Source organism: Theobroma cacao, unplaced genomic scaffold (assembly GCF_000208745.1).
Source record: "Theobroma cacao cultivar B97-61/B2 unplaced genomic scaffold, Criollo_cocoa_genome_V2, whole genome shotgun sequence".
NCBI classification, from domain to species: domain Eukaryota; kingdom Viridiplantae; phylum Streptophyta; class Magnoliopsida; order Malvales; family Malvaceae; genus Theobroma; species Theobroma cacao.
Window position 1 is genome coordinate 35,848 of NW_017234771.1, and position 15,145 is coordinate 50,992.

The 15,145-nt window shown below is 33.2% G+C and overlaps 1 protein-coding gene across 1 annotated transcript; it reads left to right on the top strand.

The window, feature by feature from the left end:
* Positions 1-4,542: 4,542 nt before the first annotated feature.
* Positions 4,543-7,279, top strand: LOC108663902 (probable disease resistance protein At5g63020). The gene has a single exon (XM_018129794.1). The coding sequence runs from the start codon at positions 4,548-4,550 to the stop codon at positions 7,236-7,238; it is 2,691 nt and encodes an 896-aa protein (XP_017985283.1). The 5' UTR covers positions 4,543-4,547; the 3' UTR covers positions 7,239-7,279.
* Positions 7,280-15,145: the final 7,866 nt, after the last annotated feature.

Below are 15,145 nucleotides of genomic sequence, written 5' to 3' on the forward strand. Positions count from 1 at the left end.
CCTCTGGATCTTATATAACTTTTGCTTGACTCCCATTGGCATTTTAAACAAAGACATGTAGAAAATGGGAAGACTAGCCAACACAAATTTAATGAGAGTCACCATTTCCCCAATTGACAGCATCTTCCTTTTCCATCTAGACAATTTGTACTCAAATTTCTCAATAACTGGCCTCCACATCTCTTTTGTGCTCAACTTCACCCTAATGGTAGCCCAAGGTAGTTAGATGGAAATTTATTAACGTTACATCCAATCTTATTCACCTATTCCAAACACAAAATATCCTCAACCCCCACCCGAACAAGCTAGTTTTTTGGAAGTTTTTTTTGAGTGCCTTAAATTAGTTGCAAACACCTTAAGACCCTTTTAACACACTGCTATGTTTTCCACTCAAGTGGGCACATAATTTTTGTATCATTCGCCAATTGTAGATGGGACATTGAAAGTCCATTAAGACCTATGCCAATCCCCCTGCATTCACCTATATTAGCGGCTTTGCTCATTAAGATGCTAAAAACTTCCACGACATAGTTAAACATAAACAGAGATAGAAGGCATTCTTGCCTCAACCCTTTTTTCATTCTAAATTTTCCAGTCGACACCCCATTAACCAAAACAAACATTCTTGCATAGAAATATATGCCTTGATCCAACCTCTTCATCTTTCCCCAAAACCCATTTTTCTTAAGACAAAATCTAGGAAATCCCAGTTAATTGTGTCATAAGCTTTTTTGAAATCCACTTTCAAAGACAATCCCCACACTCCATCTTTCCTCATTACATCCATCACTTCATTGCAATCAAGGCACAGTCCATTAGTTGTCTTCCGACGATGAAAGCAAATTATTGATTCCCTATTACTCCACCCACTACACTTCTCATCCTATTAGCCAAAACCTTATCTATGCTTTAATAAATACTACCCACCAAGCTAATTGGACAATAGTCCTTAATTGTCGCTGGTGAGCTACATTTTGAAACAAGAGTGATGAAGGAGGCATTCATGAACCCCCTTCATCCTGTTATTCCCATGGAACTCACCAATGAATTTCATAACTTCGCTCTTAATTAGACTCCATTGACTTTTAAAAAAATTCATGTTGAAACCATCTGGCCTTGGAGCTTTGTTCCCATCAAACTTTTGCACAACCTTCAACACTTTCATTTTAGTAAATTCGTTTTCAATCCCTTTTTCCACTTCCCTACTTAGTGTTCTAAAGCTATAGTGTAACTCCTTAAGATTCGCAACATTTGTCTCTTTGTACACCCTCTCAAAATACTCAGTTTTTTCGTCCTAGATTTCTTTTGGTTCCACTAGGAATTGATCATTCGCCTTAACTTGGGATATGGTGTTGGATCGCCTTCTGGCTGGTGCCACTACATGAAAAAATTTTGTATTCCTATCCCCTTCTAATGCCCATCTCACTCTTAACTTTTGGTGCTATTCCCTTTCCCCCTCCCTAAGAATTTCACATTTCCCTTTGATTTGTCATCACCAATTCTCTCCATTTTGGATCCCTGTCCTCTTTCCTAATTTCCTTTTTTGCTCTCTCAATGTCACTTTAAAGTGTATCTAACCTCCTTTAGGGGTCTCCTAAAACTTGTCTTTGCCACTCCTTTATTAATGGTTTGGTTTTTCTTAGTCTACCCCATATCCCTAATATGCTGGTTCATAGCATGTTAATTATTCACTAATTTTTGTAATGGGATTACCCCTGTTTCATTTTAATAGTGAATACTTTTCAAAAAAAATCTATAGAATAATTTAATAAATTCTACATAATTTCTTAATTGCAATTTAATAATTGTAATACAGTAATTATAAACAAAGGTAGCTGAATAATGATGTATTAGTTTATATATACCAAGAAAAAAAGAAATTAAGAGAGAGAGACAACGAAGCTGATTAAATCAACAAAGGCAAAACTTGTTATTTGAATTGTTGGTAAGTGATTAACTTAATTAAAGGCTTTGATAAATACCAGTAAAGACATAACACGTTATTTGAATTGTTGATAAGTGATTGTCTTAATTGAAAACTTTGAACCACAAAGAATCAATTTCTAAAGTATTTAAAATTATGCCATAAACCTTTTGCCCTCTATTTTTCCATGATTGCCAATTGTAATGCATCTTTTCTATATAAGATCGACATGTTACATGCCAATAGGAGTTTAATAGAAATAAGTGATAAACAAATTTTTTAATTTAAGAAATGAATAAAAATATTTAAGTCAATTACTTTGAATATTCTTAAAGTCAATATTATTATACAGTGAAGATTAAGCATAAGTAAGGATGGGGGCTTCCATATCAGACCAAGAGCGCTGACTTTGTTTTCATGACATTTTATTTCTGTCTCGTTATGGTGACAGGGTCTTCAAATTGCATTGACTTTGGCACTACCTTTCATTCCTGGAATGAGTTTCCTTATGTTTTCCCAAAAACAAAAAAATTAGTATAATTTTAGATTAAGACTTCATATAAAAAGTTAGATGAAAAACACTCAACATTATTTACTAATCACAAATTAATCACTTCCAAATTTATCTGTTTAAATCTCTACCATTATATATTGTTTATACCAATATGATTAACTCAACATGTTTTAGTATAAAAAAGCCCCATAAAAAAAAAAAGAAAAAGAGAGAGAGAAGATCAGTTGGCAATCAAAAAAATTAAACATTCTCCTTATTTTTCAACTGTGTGCCATACTAATTGAATTATTGAACCTTTGGATGAAATTGTTTGCTAGCGACTAGGATTTTCTAATTTGTCAAGCTTCTTTTGACAAAATCATTAGTGGAATTAGATTAAACACTATTGAAAATAAAAATATTTTTGAAAAATTTTAATGGAGATGAAAGTTATTCTTCTTAATATTTAGTTCTAAGACATTAACCTTTCTTTTTGAAAAATTTTTATTATCACAATCTAACTATTTGTTAAAAAAGAAAAATTTTATATTTATGAAATTATATATATTATGAAATTAGGTCATGGTGCCAGGAGAATATTTCCTTCCAGGGACAATGTATTTGAAGTTTTGCTATTGGTGCAATTCTCCATTGATTTCTAGAAAAAGCCAGCACTTTGGATGAACTTACAAAAATTTTGAAGCCTTCGAATCAAGAAAGGAGGTTTTTGCGGGATGGGGGGTGGGCAAGACCACTCTAGTCAAAGAAGTTACAAGTCCAGGAGGTTAAGATGTTTCATTTGTTGGTATAGAAGCTTTAACTCAGACTCCTGACATTCTGAAAATTCAGGACCAAATTGCAGAATTATTGGGTTTAAAGCTAGAAGAAAAGAGTACAGTAATAAGAGTCTAATGGAGAAATCTCATCGCTCAACTCCTGTTAACAAAGTAGTGCATCTAAGTACCAGTCAAAGAAGGCAACCAGCAGCTCACCAAAGCCATCTGATGCAGCAGAGTCTGTTGCACCACTAACTAACCAACTACAGGTCCATCATCATCATCACATGATGATGCATAAAATAACAATCAATCTTAATATATTTGTGCGTTTATGAAATACTTTATTTTGAGCAAATTAGATAATATTAAGATTATCACATTAAAAAAAATACAAAAGATTAGACAATATCCATATCTTAAAAACTTACTGGTATTAATGAAAATTGAGTAGAAAAACCAAAACTTAAATTAAAAAAAAATGAGACACGTATTATTAGGTGTTTTGGTTGAGTTAGAACTTTCGAATTAGAAAAGAAGAACGAAATTTAACGAGAAATGAAAATAAATAACTAAAAAAGAACCAAATGATTGTAGTCGACATCTGCTTCCAAGTCATGAGCTTGGAAAATGTCATTTCCTGTTGCAAGTGGGGGAATAGAGAAATTAAAAAATGAAAAGAGAGAAAAGAATAAGCATCCAAAATGAAGGAGATGACGGTCGAAACCTCAAGTTTGGTAGGTTGCTGGTACTTAGTTATCTCCCTAAGATTCTTTAGAATTATTAGCACTAGCCGGCTGATATATTATAAGTAGCAGTTGTACTGTCCTTTCATGGAATGGAATATATTATTAATAAGTTCAATTGCATCCAAGCCTTCCACACCAATTGTCAATTATTAACTTATTTATTGTAAACATTAAAATTATTAATACAATGAATAATATAATAAATAAAGAAAATGGTAAGAGGAAATTTAAATAAAATCCAAAACTTCAACTATAACAATTGAAGACTTTGGGTTGTAGCAATCGGAACCTTGAGTTACAGGGGAATCAAGAATCAATTAGTAAGGTGACAAACAAGCCCTTATAAATTTATTTAATATTTTAAATTCATTGTTCTCAACAATAAAAATAATAAAATATTTTAAATTTTTAAATTCATTGATAATTTAATTAGTAAGCAAAATCTCCTCCCTTGACGACCAACACACTTGCTGTGGTGATCTTTACTCTTGTTGTCCGGACAAGTAAGAATAAAACTACTGCTTCTCAAATTGTTCTTTCTCCCTCTCTTTAAACACTCAGTCTTCTTCTCTACTGATAACTACATTTGTTCTTGTTTTTCCTTTATGGGTAACTTACTCTCAATTCCATTGTCGTGTGATACCATATTTTCCCGCTGCTGGGATTGTGCTGCTGGACAAGCTATCTACACTTGCAAGCTTGAAGAAAACCTTGCTGACTTGAACACAGCACTGGACGAATTAAAGGAGCGAAGGAATGATGTGATGAGAAAGGTCAACATCGCTGAACAAGGAAATATGAAACAGCTGGACCAAGTTCAAGGATGGCTTTCAAGAACAGAGGCTATGATAAATGATGTTGATCAACTGATTACAGACGGTCCTCAAGAAATCAAGAAATTATGTATGGGAGGCTGTTTTTCCAAGAATTACATGTCCAGCCTAAGATTTAGCAAAACTGTATCTAGAAAACTCCATGATGTTAAAGATTTAAACTTGAAAGGAGCTTTTGAAGAGGTAGCTACGACGGCACCAGCAGCTTTAGTGGTTGAAAGACCGAGTGACTTTGCCATAGGCTTGGAATCAATGTTAAATACGGTGTGGAGTAGCTTTGAAGAAAAACATGTGGGAATTATTGGCATATATGGCCTAGGGGGCGTTGGCAAGACTAGGCTCTTGACTGAAATCAACAACAGGATTGCTCTTTCATCCGGTGGATTTGAAGTGGTTATTTGGGTGGTGGTGTCTAAAGGATTTTATGTTGAAAAGGTCCTAGATGACATTGCAAAAAGGATAGGCGTTTCTAGTGGAACGTGGAATGATAAAACTACTGAAGAGAAAGCTACAGAGATCTTTGGGGTTTTGAGAAAAAAGAGAAAGCGAGTGGATCTATCTAAGGTAGGGATACCTTCCCCGACTCAAGAAAATGGTTTCAAACTAATTTTTACAACACGTTCTATCGAGGTGTGTGGCCAAATGAGAGCTGATAAAAAGATTGAAGTGACATGTTTGCCAGAAGAAAAGGCTTGGCAATTGTTTGAAGAACATGTTGGTAAAGATCCCTTTGATAGTCTTCCAAATATTCGTGACTTAGCTCAAGAGGTGGCCAAGGAATGTGGAGGACTACCTCTGGCGCTCATCACAATTGGTCGTGCCATGGCTTACAAGACTACATATGAAGAATGGAAATATGCAATTGAAGTCTTGAGGAGATCATCAGCTACTTCGATTTTTCAAGGCATGGGTGAAAAGGTATATCCACTTCTAAAATATAGTTTTGATAGTTTGTCAAGTGACATGGTTCGATCTTGCCTCTTATATTGTAGTTTATTCTCAGAAGATTTTTTTATTCTAAAAGAATGGCTTATAGATTGCTGGATAGGAGAAGGATTTTTGGATGAACATGACAACATTAGTCAAGCTCGAAATCAAGGCCACCATATCATTGGTTCTCTCATTCAGGCATGTTTGTTGGAAGAAGTAGATGATTGGTATGTTAAAATGCATGATGTGATTCGTGACATGTGTTTGTGGATAGCATGTACATGTGAAGCAGAGAAGTGGAAGTTTTTTGTGCAAGCAGGTTATCAATTGACTAAAGTGCCAGAGGTTGGAAAATGGACAGGTGTACGAAGAATGTCACTGATGGACAACAAGATTGAAAATCTAAAGGAAGCACCTAACTGTCCTGATCTCCAATCTTTGTTTCTAAGTGGTAATAAACCTTTAGACATGATCGACGATGACTTCTTCCAATTTATGTGTGTCCTTAAAGTTTTGGACTTGTCACGAAATAAAGGTATTGCAGAATTTCCAATGGGAATTTCAAAATTGGTATCTCTAGAATATCTCGACCTATCATTTACAAACATAAGAGAGCTACCAATTGAATTGAGGGCTTTAAAAAAACTGAAATGTTTCAAATTGCAGTACATAGACAATCGCATCAAAATCCCAAGAGGGTTGATGCCTGGTTTCTCAAAGCTGGAAATATTGAGAATGATTGGTTCTTTTCCTTTCTATAAGGATGAGGCAATGGAAGATGATAATGAATGCTTGGTAGAGGAATTGCAGTGCTTGAACCACTTGAACGTGTTGACCTTGACCGTAACAAGTGCTTTTGCTGTTGATAGATTTTTGAGTACTGAGAAGTTATACAACTTCATTGAATGGATTGGCCTTCAATATTTAAAGGACTCAAAGCAATTGAACGTTTTATCTTTAGCGAGTTTCAAGAGTTTAAATACTCTTTCCCTTGTGGAATGTGAAAGTTTGGAAGAAGTGAAGACAGTGTGGGAAGGGGAAGGCAGAATAATAAAAGGAGCTATTGAAATTCAAACCTCTGTGATTGCAAGTGTACCATGCTTTCAAAGCCTTCTCGATGTTCGCATAGATGGTTGTTCAAAGTTGAGAGACATAACATGGCTGATTTTGGCTCCAAATCTGAAGAGGTTACTTGTACTGAATTGCGATAAAATGGAAGAAATAATCAATGAGATAAAATTGCGACAGGTGGTAGAGCTTGTGAAAACTTTAAACCGATTTTCAAATCTCCAATATCTTGTTTTATTAAATCTACCAGAATTGAAGAGCATTTACTTGGATGCACTGCCCTACTCATGTATGAAGGTAATTCGTGTTAGAAAATGCCCAAAGCTGAGGAGACTTCCACTCAACTCCAACAGTGCAAAAGGAAACAAAATCAGCATTTACGGTGAAGAAAAGTGGTGGAAAGAGCTCCAATGGGAGGATGAATCTACTCAAAATGCTTTTCTTCCCAGTTTCATTCCATGGTGAAATTGAAAAGTAATGAAATGTGGTGAATCTTTGTCTTTTGGTAAGTAATTGGAGCTCTCATGGTTTCTTGTGTAGTGTGATTGCTTGCTACTTTTTCAATGTTGACTAACTGTTTGTTATATTGTCTATTAGAAGTTCAAACCAAATTTCTTATTTTGTTTTATTTTTCCTATGTTTATCGAACATGCCTTGCCAACTTCTTCAGTGTAATCCTTGTCATAGTGATGCAAATTGTTTTCATTGGGAATACTTGTGGAACTGTTTTGGGGAATGTTGTTGTCCAATGCTCTATTGGTTTCGTGGAAATTTGGTAATCATGAGTTAATTTATCATGATACTTGGTTAAATACTTGCAGAGAGTATGTTTTTTTTTTATGATCTTATTTATCATGATATTTTATTATCGAAAAATATTGTAGATGTGAAGTAAGACAATTGTTAGTGTTGCTATCCTCAATCAAGCTTGATCTGGCTACCTGTGTGCTGGCTGTCTCAAGATAAAGAACCCTCAGAAAGCACAATCACTTGTTGTTCCTTTTTAGCAGATTGGGAAAGACTTTAAAGCTCGTTTGTGTATAAGTTATTGTGAAAGACTTGTTGTTCCTTAGAAAATAAGTTATTGTGGTATAGATTGGAATTTCTTGTTCCTTAAATTGAATTGCTTGTAATAGTGTTGCTTTCCTGCACTTTAGTCCTTGGGATGTTTTGTCTGTAAGACAGATTTAATTTTCTTGTCCTATTTCTTCTTGGAAGAATGAAATATCAATTATCCATAAAAGGTTACTTGCCCTCCCCTTTCCCTCCCCCATCCACTCACACACACAAACACACACACACTATGTTTAAGTGGTCATCTTACAGAAATTTTTTAGTTGTGCATTGTGCTTCAGTACCTGCTAGTTGTCCTTGTTTCAAATCTGGCTCTATATCTCACCACAGTGACTTGGGGACATTTTGATGAACTCAGAAAGCTTGAATTTGAGCTGTGATAAACCATAAACTTGGGAACATCTCTGCTCATGTAACTTTCTTCATCATCGGGTCAGACAAGGCTTGGAAATAGAATTTAATCTTTTCAAATCCAATAGTTTACAGTGCAATAATAAAATCTACATTCCATGTCAGGAGAAATAATAAATTATTCTCTAACGGACTCGTTTCATAGTGAAATAACCAAAAAATAGTCATTATCCATCCAAGATTTTCTATCTGTGATGCTACACAATCTCCATCACATTTTCAATCAACAAATTATGAGCTAATACCATCACATTCTCATCCAAGCTCAATTCATTTATCAATTAAGGGGAAATCACCAATTCCATAGCTCAAGTCAAGATGCCTCTGTATAAAAAGTCAACCAACCAGCCCATATACTTAAATTCAAATACATAAGTTGGTTAAACGCATAAGCATTTGCTATAGGCAGTTATTCACTCCAAACACCTTTTTGTGATTAATGTAAGCTCAGAACTTGCTGATATGCTTGCTGCTATAAATGAGAAGATGTTAAGATGCTTCGAAGACAAACTTTGGGTGGCATGTTGTATAATGAACTGATCGTATGCAACTAATACACTACATATTAATTTTAGAACAATTGGCTAAGCAGTCTGATTTATACAACAAGCTAAATGACCCAAGGCTTCTCTTTCTTCATATTTTACTAGACCAAACAGGTACTTCTTCTCATTAATAAATTTCTCTGTAGTTTCTGTTCTTATATCCTTTCTTTATTGACACAAAATATTATACAGAACAATATGGGGATCACTTCAGTACCTATTCCCTAAGAATGATAAGAAAGCATGATCTGTTTCAGAACAATGTTCGTGTCTTCAAAAGCATTTAAAGCACATGAAGGTCGACCATGAAGGCTACTGCTGCCTGACTAAAATACCTTCTTTTGCTTCTAAATGGCCATGATCAATTTCATAGTTTGTTACTTAGAACACAAACTCTCTTAGTATACAATCATTTTTCCCCAAAAGGACAAGAACATAGATTGAAACAGCATATTTTTGTTAAATGTCTACACTAAGATTATTTCTCAGGGCATAACAATTCAGAGTAGCAATAGACAAAATTTAAAGAATAACATTACCTCATTCTGCAGTTTCTCTTGGTAAATCCCTGCTTTTAAAGTCGCATCTGCAGCTATAGCAAGTACCCCAATTTGCAAAGGGAAAATGGTTTACTCATAATAGGACCTAATAGTTTAAATAATAATATTAAAAGGAAAAATATATGAATTTATTTTTTTTCAAAAATTAGAAATTATAGATATAATTTAAGTAAAGTATAAATGATTGAATGAAAATGGTTCACTCATAGTAGTAAAACTTTACTTGAATTTAAAAAATTAATAAAATTCTTTGGTAATGAAATATTTGCTCGAGCACTTCTTTATGTAGTTTCTCATTTTTATTTATACTATGGTTTATATTTAACGTAGTTGTTCTTTATGGTATTTGTTTTTTACGGTATTATTACTTTACTGTAGTCTTTCTAGGATGGTTTGTTTATTATAAAACAGATTTCATTTTGGAATTGTTGCATGTTTTTTTCTTATTTTTTCTTGGATGAATGAAATTTCAATTACCCAAAAAAATATTGTTGCTGCACCATGCCGGAAAATTAGATTATTATTATTTATTAACTGTGCTTGGATCCACTGGCTATTCTTAAACTAAGTAGCATAATTGGCACAATAATCAAAATTCAATGTTAAAAGAACTGAAAGTAACTCAATTTTTTCTTCCATGACACACACTGTTAACAAGCACGATTGGGAATATTGAGTTGCAAAAGATACCTCAAGTTTCAGTTAACAAGCACACCATCAACTTGGATAATTCAGACGACATTTTCAGATTTACATAGTCCCTTTTAAATTGAGAGGAGAAAGCTATATATTCCTTAAAATTCATGTATCCCTGTTTCTAATTTCTTGTTCTTTTTTATTTCCTTAACTTTCTTAATAACATTTAGAATTAACAAACTTTAATTGGGTCATAAAAACTCTATTGATGAGTACTAATTGATTTCTGGTATGTGGTAAACCTAGGTCAAAAGTAGTATTTTATCTGTAATTTTTTATTATAATTTTATATTTATTCAGTGATAACAAATAATTATGTAAGATTTTATTATTTAAGTATAAAATTTACAAAATATTTTAATAAATTCTACATAATTCATTATTATGTATAGAAATAAGATGGCTTTCTCTGTCATTCTTCGAACTATTTGGCTGCATCGAAATAACATGATTTTTCAAGGAAAGGTTTGGGATCCTTCTCTTGTGTTTGACTTGGCTGAGTCGAGGGTTTCTCAATGGGCCAAAGCTAAGTGGCCTGCTATGTGTTCTTCGAGTGTATATCTTTCCTGTGATCCTACCTGTGTAAGTGTTATTAAAGAAAAGCTGAGTGCCAAATCTTCTTGTGTCTGGGTTAGGCCTCCCGTGGGCTCCTTAAAATTTAATGTTGATGGCGCCGCTAAGGACTGCCCGGGTCTTGTTTGTTTGGGAGGCATGCTTAGGGATTGTGGTCGTAATGTCAAACTATTGTTTTCCATGTCCTTGGGCATTGATGACTCTAATCTTTCTGAAATCATGACTATGAAGGAAGCTTTTGTTTTTTTTGCTACATTTTCTTTGGCTTCTTCTCATTCTTTAATTATTGAATTCAATTCTCTGAGTGCAGTTAAATGGTGTAATAATCTAGAGATTGCGTCGTGACAAATGTGAGGTATCTTAAATTTAATCAATTGTTATAAAAATATTATTATTCGTTGGAGTGTTGTTTATGCTCCTCAAGATGGCAACAAGTTGGCTGACCGCCTTGTTAAAGTTGGTGTGGATAGACATTTTGATCTCATTCAGGTTTTTTAATTTTCGCACTTGTTTTTTAATTTTCCTTTGTTCCTGGCTTTTTCTTTCTCTGGTTTTTTTTTTGCTGTGGCTACTGCCTCTGCTTGTTTTTGTTCCTTTTCTGCGCCTGACTCTGTTGCCTCAGCTTTCCTTGGATTTGTGTTTTGTTCTGTATTATTTGATGCCTTGTATCTGGTTCTTAACAAATTTCTTTTGCTATTAAAAAAAATCGTAATTGTGATTTACTAATTGTAATACAATAATTGAAAACAAGGGTAGCTGAACAATGATGTATTAGTAAATAAAAAAAAAAAAAGAGAAAGTAATAGATGGAGAGAGAGAAAGAAGTTGATTATGTCAATAGAATTTTCTATCATCTTGGTTCAAAACTTGTTATGGTATACTAACTTCTGGCTTAATAATACCAATTATTTTTTAGAAATAAAAACCAAAGCAGATAAAATACTTAATTTAAATTGTTGATCAACGATTAACTTAATTAAAACAAAAAATCAATTCATAAAGTATATCAAATTATGCCATAAACCTTTTGCTCTCGTTTTTTTCCATCATTGCCAACTGTTTTGCACCATCTCTATATAAGATTGACATGTTACATGTCAGTGGGAGTTCAATAAAAATAAGTGATAAATAAATTTATTAATTTTAAGAAATGAATAAAAAAATATTTAAGCCAATGACTTTGAATATTCTTAAAGACAATACTTTTATATAGTGAAGATTAAGGACTAGTAAGGATGGGGGCTTCCACATCATACTAGGAAAGCTTACTCTGTTTTCATGAGACTTTTATGTCTGTCTTGTTGTGTTTCGAGAGTGTGCCATGCTAATTGAATTATTGAACCTTAGGACAAAATTCTTTGCTAGCGACTAGCATTTTCTCATTTCTCAAGTTTCTTTTGTCAAATCATTTATGGATTTAGATAAAGCCCTATAAAAAATAAAAATATTTTAATCTAGAACAATTAAATATGGAAATGTAAACATTTTACATTATGAAAACAGATATTTGAATTACAAAAATATATAGTTTTTCGCAACTATTGAATTTTACTTGCTATAGTCCACGTTCCAATTACTGCAATACGAAGTTAATTTTCCAATCTTACAAGTTACAATCAAATTCTACAATTTTTTTTTAAGAATTATTGTTAACATGAATAAAGTATACTAATTTTATTTTTATCTTAAAATACTTATTTAATTTAAAATATTATAATATTTATTTTATTTTTTAGTATCCTAAAAGTTGAAAAATAAACAGAACATAATAAAAATAAAAATAAAAATTTGAACTATAATATAATGGAGATGAAAGTTATTCCTCCTAATATTTAATCCAAGACATTAATCTTCTTTTTTTAAAAAAATAAACGGTCTTGTTACTTTATTGTAGTCTTCTAGATGGTTTGTTTATTGCAAAACAGATTTCATTTTGGATTCATTGCATGGTTTTTTCCCTTTTTCTTTGAATGAATGAAATTTCAATTATCCAAAAAAATATTTTTGCTGCACCCTGCCAGAAAATTAGATTATTATTATTTATTAACTATGCTTGGATCCACCGGCTATTCTTAAACTAAATAGCATAATTGGCACATTAATGAAAATTCAATGTTAAAAAAACTGAAAGTAACTCAATTTTTTCTTCCATGACACACATTGTTAACAAGCACAATTGGGAATATTGAGTTGCAGAAGATACCTCAAATTTCAGTTAACAAGCACACCATCAACTTTGATAATTCAGACGACATTTTCAGATTTATATAGTCCCTTTTAAATTGAGAGGACAAAGCTATATATTCCTTAAAGTTCATGTATCCTTGTTTCTAATTTCTTTTTCTTTTTTATTTCCTTAACTTTTCTTAATAACATTTAGAATTCATAAACTTTAATTGGGTCATACAAACTTTATTGATGCGTACTGATTGATTTTTGATTTGTGGTAAACCTAGGCCAAAAGTCGTATTTTATCTGTAATTTTTGTTATTATAATTTTATATTTATTCAGTGATAACAAATAATTATGTAAGATTTTATTATTTAAGTATAAAATTTATAAAATATTTTAATAAATTATACATAATTCATAATTGTGTATCAAAGTAACATGGCTTTCTATGACATTTTTTGGACTATTTGGCTGCATCGAAATAAAAAGGTTTGGGATCTTTGTCATGTGTTTGAGTTGGATAAGGTAAGGGTTTCTCAATGAGCCAAGGCCAAGTGCCCTGCTATGTGTTCTTCAATTATCGATCTTATCTGTGACCCTACTCGTGTAAGTGTTCTTAAAAGAAAGTTGAGTGTTAGATCTTCTTGCATCTGGAGTAGGCCTCTTGTGGGCTCCTTAAAATTTAATGTTGATGATGCCGCTAGGGGCTGCCTTCGGTATGGGAGGCGTTCTAAGGGATTGTAGTGGTAATGTCAAACTATTGTTTTCCAAGTCCATGGGCATTATGACCTTAATCTTTCTAAAATCATGACTATAAAGGGCTTTTGTTCTTTTAGATACCTCTTCTTGAGCTTTTTCTCGTTTTTTAATTGTTAAATCCGACTCCATGAATGTTGTTAAATAGTGTAATAATTCAGAGATTGCTCCATGACAAATTCATGAGAGGTGTCATAAATTTGATCAATTGTTATGAAAATATTATTACTCATTGGACTGTTGTTTATGCTCCTCAAGATGGCAACAAGATGGCAACAAGTTGGCTGACCGCCTTGTTAAAACTGGTGTGGATAGACCTTTTGATCTCATTCAAGTTTTTTAATGAGGAAATTGTGAAAACTGGACCTCCTGATAGGGTGATTTCTGAAATAACCACCCATATAAAGTTATCTGTTTCTAGCAAAAAAAAAGTATGAGTAGACCAAAATGCCTTTAAAAATATCGTTTCAAATTAGGATCCCGATATCTCCCTCCCGCCAGAGAGAAAATAGAAATAAATAAATGCTCAACTGTTTGAGCTCAGTCATCTTTCTTTCTTAACTCTCTGAACTGTTTCAACTCTGCCAACTCTCTATTGAGCACCATTGTCCTCAGCTCTCTCACCTCTATGAACTGTATGAGCTCTGTCAACTCTTTGTTGTGCACCATCATCATGGAGCTGTGGTCTATCTCTCGGCATTTAGCCATATTGTCGTAGATTAACAAACCCTATAGCAGAGATGACATCAAGGTATGCTATTGGGTTTATTGTTGCAACACTTAAATTTTTGAAACATTTCATGTAAATTAGAACATGGATTAGAAACATTGCCCAGAGTTGTTACACGCTATGCATCTATAACATGTGTTAGCGTTATTTTAGCTTATCACGACATTGGTTATTTTAGGGCAGTTCGTGTAACGAGTCAATAATTACACTGATTGGCGTGTCACACGCCATGGGTATTTTAGGCCAGTTCATGTAAAAACACAGTAATTATAATGATTGGCGTGTCAGCATTGGCGTGTTACAACATTTTACGTTATATGCCTGGCGTGTTACAACATTTTACGTTATATGCATGGCGTGTTACAACATTTTACATTATATGCATGGCGTGTTACAACATAACTAACAAATTCTAGAACACGACATGTCATGTAATGTGTTAAATGATTGACAAATTATTGTTGTTTTCAAAATTTCAATGAGATTCCAATTGTGCGACTTGTGATAAGACATGGTGGTCAGTAGGTGGATGGCATTTACAAAGATGGTGAGTCACGAATACGGGGAGTTAAGAGTGATTTGTCGTTTGTGGGATTGATGAAGCTGGTTGAAGATGTTGTTGGGGTAAACTCAGAAATTAACGAAATTGAGTTACATGCATTGATCAGTATACCCGAAGAGCTATCATGGCCAATTATCAAGGACGATGAGGATGTTGCATTATTTATGCTAGAACAGAGGAATGTTTCAACTATGTATGTCAATGTTAAGGGATGCCAAACAAATGTTATGTAAAACCCGACCCTATAAATACATGTCATGACATACATGCATTGAGTAGCATGTTATTACGT

Excerpts from the sequence above, each read along its gene's own strand:
- LOC108663902 (XM_018129794.1), top strand. The coding sequence starts at position 4,548 with ATGGGTAACTTACTCTCAATTCCATTGTCGTGTGATACCATATTTTCC.